Source organism: Caloenas nicobarica, chromosome 2 (assembly GCF_036013445.1).
Source record: "Caloenas nicobarica isolate bCalNic1 chromosome 2, bCalNic1.hap1, whole genome shotgun sequence".
Taxonomy (NCBI): domain Eukaryota; kingdom Metazoa; phylum Chordata; class Aves; order Columbiformes; family Columbidae; genus Caloenas; species Caloenas nicobarica.
In genome coordinates, this window is record NC_088246.1 from 36791098 (window position 1) to 36803777 (window position 12680).

The 12680-nt window shown below is 42.2% G+C and overlaps 2 protein-coding genes across 6 annotated transcripts in view; one reads left to right on the forward strand and one right to left on the reverse strand.

Moving 5' to 3' along the window:
- Positions 1 to 5515, forward strand: part of TAX1BP1 (Tax1 binding protein 1) — a 63112-nt gene extending 57597 nt beyond the window's left edge. For all 5 annotated transcript variants that reach the window (XM_065628841.1, XM_065628839.1, XM_065628843.1 and 2 more), the window contains 2 exons: positions 3641 to 3726; positions 4391 to 5515. In XM_065628841.1, coding sequence (XP_065484913.1) covers positions 3641 to 3726; positions 4391 to 4592 — 288 coding nt within the window. In that variant the 3' untranslated portion in view covers positions 4593 to 5515. The remainder of the gene's footprint in view (positions 1 to 3640; positions 3727 to 4390) is intronic.
- Positions 5516 to 7711: 2196 nt separating this feature from the next.
- The window catches only part of JAZF1 (JAZF zinc finger 1), a 190272-nt gene continuing 185303 nt past the window's right edge, over positions 7712 to 12680 (reverse strand). Inside the window, exon 5 of the mRNA XM_065629477.1 lies at positions 7712 to 8959. Within this exon, the coding sequence (XP_065485549.1) occupies positions 8783 to 8959 (177 nt within the window). The 3' untranslated portion in view covers positions 7712 to 8782. The remainder of the gene's footprint in view (positions 8960 to 12680) is intronic.

The following is a 12680-nucleotide window of genomic DNA, read 5'->3' on the forward strand; positions in this document are numbered from 1 at the left end:
GATGCCTGTGCTTAAAATACAGCTTAGGCTGGGCCACTGAGGCCTGACCTCCCGACAGCTCCTGTTACTCTCGTTCTGTAAAGCAGCTTCAATGGGCCTTCTCCTTTCAGCTTTTGAGTCTTCAGGGCATGGTTTGTTTTACCATGTGACACTGAGCAGTTTTTACCTGTCACGTTGAAAAGCATATGTAACATAATTTATAAAAGCATATGTAAAATCATTTATAAGAACAAAGAATGTATCGTTGGTTATACTAGCTGGAAGAAATTGAGCACTAAGTGATTGCGAACGAAAGTGAGTCAGATCTGTCCTCCCTTTGTAGAGTTCTCCATTTTCCAGAGTGCACTTTGGCAGTTTCGTCCATCTCTAGCGACAGAAATGAACAGCTGTCAGAGTCCAACACTATGGGACATTTTCTCTGTTTTCCAGAAGTTCCAAGTTACCCCAGGGCAGTGCAGGAGAATTTTTAGTTATTGGTGATTGTGTACTATTTATTGTAACTTGTAATTAGAATAGCTGTCAGATACTCTCAGGCTAAGATAAAGTTCTCATTGTTACTGTTGGACCATTCTTTAATTACACAGCAATCTCTGTAACATGCACTTTGAGGTATGCTCAGTAGAGACTTGCGTTCTTTTGGTTATGCTTAACCCAAACAAGAGGTTAAGAACTGATCTTCCCTTACATACTTGGCCAAGAGCAAAAGCACACTGAGGAGACAGACTTGCCATATCTTAGCAGAGTCTCTCTCTTTTTCAAATCATCTTTTTTTTCAAAAAGGAATGAGGAGAAATGTTATATATGTACATGGTAGGGTATCACACTTACCAGAAACTGAAAGGAATGACAAAAGATGTAAATAATTTAATCTTACCTAGCAGTAACCCAATTAAAAAAAAAACCCCAAACCAAACAAACAACAAAAAAAAGGGTGAGGGGAGTACTGAACAAGTAACCAAAATAACTGGAGTAAAAAATGTGGAGAACCCACCTAAAACAAACTAAAAAACCCCTACGCAACCTATTACCCTGTGAAAAGTTTATATAAGGTGGACAGGGAGTGCTAATTTTCTTAAAATAAGTTTTTTAAATGGCAAACCTTCGTATAAATCACTTTGCATTTTGTTGATTCCAATTAAAATCTTTGGTGCTCCCATGGACTGTGGTAGTAGAGCAGAAATATGCATATGGGGAAGCTGATGCTGAAGGAATCTCCTTCTCCTGACACAACTAATAGAAATGGATGGAGGGCATTGGTAACGTCACTTCTACTTGTGTGGTTTGTTCTATGAACACATTTCTTTTTCCACTCAGTACCTTTTAATATTTGTGGAATCTGTGCTTAAAGCCTGAGAGTTTTCTGATGGGGAAACCAAAATTTCTGTGGTATCCTAACATTTGTATGGAAGATGGATTAGTGCAGGAATGATCAGTTCTGGGCTCTGTTACAGTGTTCAGGTCAGCCGTTTCTTTCAGGTCTGTGTAAAGACCCTTTCTAAAAGTGGGGTTTTGCTGAATGCATTAATTATTTCTAATGAGAAAAGACCCATCTGTATCATGTTAGACACGTGATTTAGGTTAATGCCCGTATATACCAAGTGTGTATTTCGCACTGGTAAATCCTGACTCTGTACTCAACTGAAATTAATAACCCTTGATATAATGAATAACCTGTACATTTGTTGTCAGGTCTGCTACTCTGTCCTAAACAAAGCTTACATCAGATATTTGAGGCTGAAGAGCCCTTTCACCAGAGGAGCACTTCACCCACCTCATCATTTGTAACCAAGTATTAAGAAGTGCTGTGACAAAAATGCCCCGTGTTCAACAAATGTCTGAGTGACAAACAGTGAAGAATTACAAAAAAGCTTTTTCTCAGGATTTAAATGTTAATTAAGCTGGTGCTTGTAGTGGAACCGTTTTTTTTTTTTTTTTTTGAGGAAGATGCACATTCATTTTCTCAGCTAAATCCTGGTCTGCTTTCAGTCAGCTATTCAGCGAATTTATCATGGTTTTGGCTCCGTGTAAGCCGTAGCATTGTAGCACAAGAGTACGTTAAATAGTTTTCCTTCTTTAACACATACATCCTCTCTCTTTTGTGACAAAAGGAACAAATAATATTGTAAAACCTGTGTGCCATTTTTACTGCAGGTGCAAAGCAAGTCAGACAGGAGAATGTCTGTTGGTGGCATCTGTCACAGCAAAGCCCCACTAGCTGCTTAATGGAAATGTTAAATTGTTGAAACGAAACAGCTGTTGTCAGGAGAAGACAAATATTGAGGGAAGCTTCCCATCTTGCTGTTTCCTTTAACTCTTCATAAGTATGTCAGCCTAAAAATGAGATAAGTTTGAATATATGTAAAAGCTATCTGTAGAAATGATATAGCATTTATACTGCTATATATAGTCCCTTGCACAACCATTTCTGAAGATCTGCTAGATAACTTGTAATTCTTGCATACAAAGCGTCTTAGAGATGAAAATGATCTCTGAGTTGGAGTTTCAAAAATCTTGCTGAATTTACCTGTATTCCCACCTTGATATGAATAGGTTTTGTGCTGCTTTATCTAGTAGCAGAATAGAACCAAGATGCTGTATAATAAAAAAATTCATACTGCACAAAAAAATGGGTTTACAAACACAGTTCTGATTTTCTTCCTACTTTCTTATTTTCCTCTCGTGCCATTTTCTTTCCACAGTTGTGTTTGCTTGCGCCACCGTGCTTATTTAAATCTTAATTTGTAATAAGGTCATCATAGGGAAAAAAAGCAACAGACCACCAAAACCCTGCAAACCCAACTGCTCTGAGCCTTTGCGCGTCAGAACCCAGTCACTGTAGGCATTCTTCATTTTTCCTGCTGGAGAATTTCCCACCGCGGGCAGACTTTTCTTCCTTTGTGAGCAGTGAGGAGCGGCCTGTTCCCGAGGGGCCGACCTGCCGTCCTCGCCTGGGAGCAAACCCGCCGTCCCTCAGCAGCGATCCCCGGTGCCCGCCGCGGCTCCCCGTGCTGCTGCTGTCCCTGCGGGGAGGGCACGACCGACAGGGCTGAGCACAAGAGCGGCCAAACGGGGCGATTTAGGAATTTTGCTGCTGGTCCTGACACGTGTGACGCGCTTTGCTGGCACGTCGCTCCAAACCGAGCGCTGGAGGCGAAACGTGTGGGTCAAAATCCACGTCTCTTTTCCTGAAGCGTAAATGGACAGATTTTTAAAGTCTGCCTTGACATTTTATTGTCTAGAATGTATTTTTGAGCTTTAGCTGCGGATAAAACGCTGTTAGGGTTTGTCGCGTGATGCCCTGCGCTCGGCGGAGCGCGGGTTTTTCTGTTCCGAGCCGGCCCCCGGGCAGTCACAGCGAGGTGACCTGTGTGTCCCTGGTCGCCGTGCGAGCAGAGCGCTCCCGCGGCCTGGCGCAGGTTTCTGCTCGGGGTACGTGGTCAGAAGGGTGTTCAGCTCCTCACCTTCCTTAACCACGCCACCCTTTTGCACACTAAAACTTACACTGCAGAGATGAAAAAATGAAAGGTAAATTTCATCCATGTTTATGCTTGATAACAAAAATGCATATATGGTGGAGAAAAAAAAAAGCTTCTTCCAGTGGGTATCATTTAATTTTTTTATTTTTATTTTTTTTTAATAGGATGATGACAACACTGTACCTACTGCTCCTGCTCCTCCAAGTCTTCTCTTGCATGAACGTGGAACAGGTTTCTGCTTTGATTCCAGGTAAATGTTCTATTTTATTGGTCTTTATAGGGATGGACAGGTTTCTGTGTAACTAAATTCTTTTACTCAGGGGTGGGGATGTGGAGATGAAAAACTATTAAGTATTTTCAATGAATGTTTGGTTTACAATTAACTGTCAGAGAATATGCTGTTAGACTGGGTAGGCTACTTGTGTTATACCTTATTTTGATGGAATGTGGATAATTTCTTCGGTAAATGAATGAATTAACTTTTGTTCCACCTCCCTCCCCTTCCCAACCTAATTGTGAACCTAAGTTTAGAGCTTTTATAAAGTGTTATGTTTGCTAAGAGCGAGCATTTATGAGCAGAGAGAGTGGTTTCCCATGAAACTGCTTGGCCATTAAGATATTCAATAGATTTGTATTCAGTGGTAGCTGGAATTATGTCAAAATTATGTCGCTTTTAACATACCAGGTTATTTTGGAATTCCTGTGTAAAACTGCTTTAACTGTATTGAGCACTTTCAGGAAAGCCGTTTGAATTAACTGTGTGATACTTGCTTAGATACAAAATCTGCTCAAATTTAAGTTTGTAGTAAAGCTCTTAACATTGGTGGCAACAGGATCCTACTCTAGTATTTTCTTTTGTGATAACAGATGAAACAACTGTTTCCTTTTTTCTTTCCCTCCACCTCCTCGCGCAGCTTTGACGTGCACAAGAAGTGCCCTCTCTGCGATGTGATGTTTCCGCCCAACTACGACCAGAGCAAGTTTGAGGAGCACGTGGAGAGTCACTGGAAGGTGTGTCCCATGTGCAGCGAGCAGTTCCCGCCCGACTACGACCAGCAAGGCTTCGAGAGGCACGTGCAGACGCACTTCGATCAGAACGTATTAAATTTTGATTAAATACTTTGTTTTGCGGTGTAGCTTAAGGAAACCACTGCTTTGAGTAGTCAGTCTACCTACAGAGCGAGAACAGCGCGGCTGTAAGTGCAAATTTGTGATTAAAAGCTGATGTACTCTGATGGGAGCCGTGCTGAGTCGTGGCTGTCAGCTGCTACTGGGTTATCTTCTCTAACATGATACTAAAACAACCCACTAAGCCCTCACCTTGTTGTGTATGTAGCTATTTATTCCCCCACTTAGTGGAATTTGTAAGGACACAGGGATGACTTTGCCTCAGGCAACATGAGACCAGCTTCACGATGCTCTTCAGCTACATAAAGTCACCAAAAGACCTGTGGTTTCTCTTGACCGCGACAACTGAGGCACGATTAAAAGTGTAATAAACAGATGCTTATTCTGTCAAATGGGTGTAGTTTTCCTTTGAGTAACAGTTAACTCAGAAAGTTGCATTACTTACCCTACGAAAATATAGTTTTCTAGTACATTTCTGAAATGTAGATGCATGTACTGTGAGATTACATGCTTGCACCAAAATTAATGGCAAATACTTCAGTTTTACATACAGAATGTTTGCCTTAAGGGATAACGTTAAATTAAGTACACTATACTTAAGGCAGTATTTTTGAGTTGAAAGAAACTGCTGTGCTTAAATGCCTAAAAGGAATTGTTTAAAAACATCATTGCTATTATGTTGCAGTTGCATTCAGTAGGAAATATTGTTCTATTTTCACAACAGTGACTTGTGTTCCTTTTGGCTTAGGGCTTTTAAAACCTGCATTTTAACTTTACGTATTTCTTTTCCATAAGTAAAAACATGTGTGTATATCTAAACATTTTATATTTACTTTAACTGTGTTAAGTACGTTCGCTTTCCACTTGTTGTACAGTAGTCTTGTTACATTAAAAGCAAAATTATTCATGGAGTCAGTGGTCCTTTTTTCCTGCTACTCATTTTGAAATAAGCCAGAGTTTAGGCTTATTTAGCCTAAACACACTTAGTGCAAATGATGTTTCATCTCTGTATGACAAACAAACTGTTGCCCGCATCTTTGTTTGAGAGATAAACGGGGTTAAGGTTTTTGAGGAGCTTCTGTTGTCTGCAGTTCTCTCATGAACAAGTGCAATATCCTGTTTGATGCAGGATTTATTAAAAGCTGCGTGACACAGATAAATCTCAGTGTCTTGGGTAGCAGCTGCTCCATCAGTCCTCCGTGGTCTAGTTTAAGTCTTAGATTTGTTTCTTTTAACTGTGAACTTCATGTCAGGAGATGGTCTAAGGTGTAAGTCATGGAAGTCCTGAAAGGGTATTTTGTGATTGATTTTTTTTTTTTCTTACCATAACTCAATAGTATGTGAAAACCATTAGAAAAGGCTCTAAAACCAAAATATGATTAGTTAACATTATGAAAGACTTATGAAATCTCAGAGGTTGATATCTCGCACAGGCAGGACAACCTCAAAACCTGGTTGTGCCAAAGCTGGGGCTTAGATCTGTGTATGGCCAGGGAATTGTTGATGTGGTTTCCCTGTTAAAGAGCTGCCCTGACACGGCTGCTTAAAATAACATCCCCAGGGAGTGGGCAGGTCCATGGCAGGAGCCAAGGATGTCTACCTCCACCTCACTGGATTAAAATTGTAATGTTTTCTCCTTTCCTAGTGACAGACAATTCATTGCTGAAAACCCTCTGAAGAAAGGTAACCCATGTCCTACCACTGCAAGGGGCCTTTTGTCACATCAGGACAAATTTTATCCAGCAACTTGAGCCCTGTTGTGATGTTGGCAGAAAGCAGCCCAGGAAACCTGAAGTCCTTCTGACAGATTACATCAAAATAACCTTTTTTCTTTCTGTGTAACTTTGTGCATTCATGGTGTAGTGCTTCAATTGCTCCAGGTGTTTATTGAACACGGAGTTTGATACCAAAGTAAAATGTACAAATAAAAGACTATATATAGCCCAAGAACTTAAAGGTCAGATGTTTTAGGTCAGAGGCAGTTTATTTTAAATGTGATTTGATTTACATTTATAAGCAGCTTTCTTGACAGGAATTCTTTAAGTTGCCTTCAGTTCTAAAACAAACCTCTGTCACTTTCAAACTTAAAGTACTTTGTCCCCAACAAAACATATGAAAATATAATTTAAAGCACACTTTTCACAGACACAGTACAATACATTCACTATACACAGTATAACAAAATAGTCCCATCTTTACCTGTTTAATAATACTGTCACAATGAATAGGTAAATAGAAACTGGAATTTCTTTTTTCATAGTTGAAAGGAATTTACATGCAACAATGACATTTTATGACTGTTTAGCTGTTGAAGGAACTTACCCAGCTTGTGGTTTCTTGCACCAGGAGCACAGCCAGAAGGGCTTTGTTGGCCAGATGTGCTGGCCAAAACTGCAGGAGGTGGCAAGGGGCCACCTGAGGCCTTGTGTGCACCAGCAGCTCCTGTCTGGATCATCCTCCGGCTCACAGCGCTGGGCGGTACAAGCGCCGTCACCTCACTGGGATTGGAAAAACTCATGTTTTAGGTCAAGGAGGGATGGTCAAAAGGCTTATTCATTAGGATGATTCCAAAGTGTTTAAATGAGACTTAGGCTTTGCTGGAGAATAGGTACTTGTCATCCTCACAAAGTTTTCCTTTAAAGCTTTAGAAAAAAACCAAAAATGAAGGGAAAGCTCATTCTGCCTTTATTTGAGCTTTCCTTTGCACTTAAAGCAACAGGAGCTGAGTAAAGGCGATTACTGTGTTTAACACTGTGAGTTCCTCCCTGACGCTCACTGTGTGAGACGTGGTTCCAGGCTGGGGCAGGGCAGGGGGTGCCCCCTGTGATCCCCCCCAAACTCCAGGAATAGCACTTGGGAGAGAAAAACGCACAAGGCAGGAGCAAACGTTCAGGTTTGGTCCAGACACGAACCACCCTCGGGCTGGCTTTTGTTCTTAGTCAGTCTCTGACCACCTGCTGCAAGAAGCACTTTAAATCTTCAGTAAGGCTCATATGTCATATTTCAGCAAAATTAATCATAAAGCTAAACAGACACTTCCAAATGGGATGCAGTGACCTACAATGAGAAGCAAAAAAAAAAAAAAAAACGCACAAAGAAAAAAAAATCTCAAAATACAATGAACGTGAGGGAGAGGCATTAGCAACTCCCTTCACACAAATAATGGACCTCTTTAAACCACGCGTAGAATTTTAAATTTTTATTTGCAACCACAGGCACATGCTCGTACAGTAGTTGCAAGACTTGGCAACACATAAAACATTAAATCTGTTGGCAATATAGAACTACAAAGTGCTTTAAAACTTCATCTGAGATGAAGATAATTGTTTCTCACACACACATAAATTTGCACTTAAGTATTTCCAAGTGTCTTTCTAACAGATAGCTCAGGGGTGAATATTTAGTTGGACTGGGATGTTGGTCCTCAAAAGTTTGATGGGCATGAACATAATATGACATCTTGTACAAAAAAAAAAAAAAGTAGCAATTTCTACTAATACTAAAGTGATTGTTTACTAGTTCGAATGGCAAGATTTTCAGCATTTCAAGAGGGGGAAAAAAAAAAGATTTGCAAGATAATATAAAATACAGCAAGCACACCTTTTTATGTATGTTATTTAAGTATGAAAATATTTTTAGCATATTATGTTAAACATTCTTTCTTATTTATATTTCCATTACCTAAAAGACTCGCTACTCCACTGATAACTCCGTTACGTAAGGCATGTTAACTCTAGTTTGACGAGGGTGGTTCTTGTTTTGGTTTTGCACACACATTGACGGACGCGTTGAAAAAGTCTTCATCACGTTACAATCGTGACAGGGTGTCAGTGCCAAGTTCTCCTCTCGCTCCCCTTCAACACTTGGGTACAACTAAATATGCAACACCCCTCCCCCCCCCATTTATTTTTTGTTTTGGAGAAAAATGTTCTGAAGAACCTATAGCTTTTTATAGCACCTTATCTCAAAGTAATGAAAATGAGTATGATGATTACATGTGCAAATGTACAAAATCATTAACTCTACAAAGATACATCATTCCAAAATTACAGAAAATTTTAAAGCATGCATTTAATTTTTTTTTAAAGGGTTGCTGAATGCTTCCCCTGAAAAAGGTGGCTGTTCTGAAAATCAGCAACTGCTGGTGAGGATTTCTTGGCACATTTGTGACCAGCATGTTATTGCTGCATCTTCCTGATAATCTCAGCAGACACGGGGGGGTGGAAATTGATTGTGTGGTGCCGCAGGCCCTGAGCTGTCTTGTAACTCTTTCCACAGCGACATTTGAATGGTTTGCGTACGCGGATTTGCGTTCTGTGGCCGTTCTTGGCGTGGTACTTTATACCGTTCACATTCTGTGAGCGAGAAAGCAAAACGTTAGTGGTCAAGTTGTCTGACATTGGCCTGGCTTCCTGTTAAAAAAACAAAAATTGATTAATGTTACGGGCAAAATCACACAAATTGCCAGGAACTCCTGCTTAGGTGTTACACAGGTGTTGGGCTTTCAAGATACACGGCAGGACAAGAAGGAGAATAATCTGTGCGGTTCTAATGCATTGAAATGTGTCTACCTGGGCAATCCTGATTTTTATCTCCCAACGTATGGCACCTTCCAAAACCACATCATTTACTGGGCTCACACGGGGACATTCTTTGCTTCCCGACTTTTTTTTTTCATAGAGCATTGACAAATTTTATTGAGAGGTTTCATTTAGAAGCAAACAAAGAATTGGCATGAAGACTCCAGTCACACTCCTTCAAAAAGCTGAAGCTCCCCCCGTGGTGTGTTTGTTCCGTTCTGTGTCATTGTTTCGAGATATGTCTTTAGGCACCAGCAAATTCTGATACTTTACACATTGTCTCCAAAGAATTAGCTGCAGGAAATACTTAACTTAAAAGAGTTACAAAGGGCACTTGGAAAATAATCCAGAGAAGCCGTCTTCAAAATAGCTATTGTTTGGGAATACTCCACAGCTAAAACTGGAGAACCGATCTCCACTGTTGTTTGGAGAGTAAGAACGAGAACCAGCGCCACGACACAGCCTTACGCTGGCAAGGTCAGGAAATGGGCAACACTTCTGCGAGATGAATCAGGAACCTTCCTCAACATCAAGCAAAACGGTGCCACTCTCCTCCTTTTCGTGTCTTTCTGACAAAAGTGGAAGACGCTGCTGTGGTCTCACTGGTACGTGAAACTGCTTAACGCAGGATTCGTCTGGCCAGAGTCTCTCTCACCTGCCGCCTCTAAAAGAGCTGGGATTTTTGGATAAACAAGGAAAGGCAAACTTTCATTAGAGCTTCTCCTAGGAAGAGAAAAGGGTGCCAAGAAAATTTGTGACAAGACACAGCTCTGAGGCTCTACTGTGTCCTCTAAAATTTCCAGATACATATCTCAGGGGTTTTTTTAAAGCTATTTTCAAAAAGCCAAAACCAATTAACAGCATGGGTAATAATTAAGCCACTAAAAGTTTCAGGGACTTGGTCTTTGCTGAACCATTGCCTGTTGTTACACATAACAAAAGTCCCCTTGGTTCTTTTTAAGCAGCAAGTTCAGTTTTATCATAGAATCATAGAATCATTTCATTTGGAAGAGACCCCCAGGATCACCGAGTCCAACCATAACCTAACCTAACTCTGGCACTAACCCGTGTCCCTAAGAACCTCGTCTAAACACCTTTTAAACACCTCCAGGGATGGTGACTCCACCACTTCCCTGGGCAGCCTGTTCCACTGCCTGACAACCCCTTCCATGGAGATACGTTTCCCAATATCCAATCTAAACCTCCCCTGATGCAACTTGAGGCCATTTCCTCTCATCCTGTCACTTGCTACTTGGGAGAAGAGACCAACCCCCTCCATGCTACAACCTCCTTTCAGGTAGATGTAGGCAGTGATAAGGTCTCCCCTCAGCCTCCTTTTCTCCAAGCCAAACGGCCCCAGTTCCCTCAGCCGTGCAGCTTTACAGTTAAGTGGAAGCTCCAGCTTGGAACTCACGGCAATTCAAGTCAGACGATTTGTTTAAAAAAAAAAAAAAAAAAGAAAAAAAGGAAAAAGAAAAAGCCTTCATTAAACAGAACAGAGCTACAACTCCCAAAACTTCCGAAGACTCTATATCCATCAGAGAGCAAACCCCAGGAAGGTACAAGGCGAATGTCTGCGCTGCCAACACTTCCCTTCCTCTTCCCCAACCTCCTCACCCAGCTTCTGCAGAGGCAGAACCTCAGGTGTCATGTCCCGCTCCCGAGAGACACGTTCCCCTGGCCCTGCTCCAACCACCGCTCACAGTGGCAAGCGAGAGAAGCTCACGGAACATGTGGGTCCCGTCAGGGAATTCGGGAGGAGCATAATTGCAAGGGAAACCCCCCAGTCTCCCAGGCAGCTACGGTGTTCTCACCTCACAGCACGAAATGCTGGTCCGTATTTACTGCACGCTGACTGTGCCATTGCAGTAATGTATTTTTAATCAGTTCTCCGGTTCCCATCACAGAGCTGAGCGCGGTGCTGTTCTTGTCAGAACCTGTAACGCCCGGGGGAGCATGTGCCGCCGAAGTGGCATTTTAGAGCAGGCTGGGTGTCAGGAGAGGCTGATTTGTGGAAATCCTTTAGAAAGAATAATTTCGCCTAAAATACCTGGGAAAAGGGTACGGTGCAAGACTGAAGCGCCTGCTCTGCCTGCAAATTCACGCCTCTCTCCTCTAGAGCATCCAGACGCTGCATCCTGACTTGGAGGTTGCAAGTCCAGCCCTCAAATTGTCCTTTGCATCCTTAAAAATACCAGACAACTCCAGCGCGGCTGCCGTCTGAGATGCGGGAGACGAGACTCCTCAGTGTCCACCACGAACCAGAGACATGAACACGAGCCTTCAGTGCAGGTTACTTCTGGGCGAAGAGTATTCATAGGAGGCAGAACGTTGTCCCACCGAGACAGACAAGGGCACGTCGGAGCGACAAATAAACCTCAAGAGCAGCCAAGTGAATTCCCTGCAAGTCATCTAAGATCCCGAGGCAGCTTTTAGGTGGTTGTGCCCAGAGGTCCGACCTTCAGCACCTGCAGGACCATCAGGGTGATGGGGCTGGGAACGTCACCAGGTGCCACGAGGACCGTCATCCAGCATCTGCCAACACCTCAGTGCTGCTAAGAAAATCTGGGGATGACCTGCTAAACTTCTGCTACTGCAGTGAAATTTTTAAAACAAAGCTATAACCCCAAACCCTCCATATATTTTGGAAACTATGGAAACCTGTTTAGAGTTTTAATTTTTGCGAGAAATCACTTCAAGATACTTTTAAACTAGTACCAATTGCTACAGATGCCATAAATCCGCAATCACAAATATGCTCACTACCCCATGCCAATGGTAGCCTTCTCCTGATCCAGATTTTTTAAGCATCCACTCAGCCTCAAGTACATAACGTGCTTTGATGAAGGGGGAAAAGTACTTTCAGGCACAAAAAGTTAAGGAAATGCTAAACCAGAAACCTACGTGGAATGAATTGGGCCATGGAAGGTTTGAGCAATAGTAAACCACGCAGAGTATGAGGAGGTAGTATAACGTGAAATTTGACCCGTACTCCTGTCTAAAAAGAAAACTGTTGTTAGAATTACAGTCAACTCTTCAGCACTTTTTCCACTGCTGTAATGTAAACACTTTGTTGTATGTCTGGGCCGAGTTTGTTGAGGTACGGCAAACCCCACTGCCAAACTCATACATCACTTTTATTGCTCTGGTTACTTAGGTTGCTCATTATTTACTCTCACAAACGATTGAGGAAGAAGATGGCAGTGCAGAAGGGCACTCTCAAATCTTAAACAGGAGGAAAACAATTATTAACCTGGGACCAGATCAGGAGGAGATAGAGAAGTTCAGGCTGGCACCACCTGGTTTGCGTGGACACGAGGACACTTGCCCTGGCACGGCAGCACTCACGGAGCCCACACGCTGCAGAGAGCTTGTCACCCCCTTCGAGTAGGAGAAGAGACGGCAGGGATAGTGTGGGAGGACTTCTTGTTTCAGACTTGGACATTCAGATATGTTTTCGTATCTCCTGGCTGGTCCTCCTCAAGGACTTTGTGGG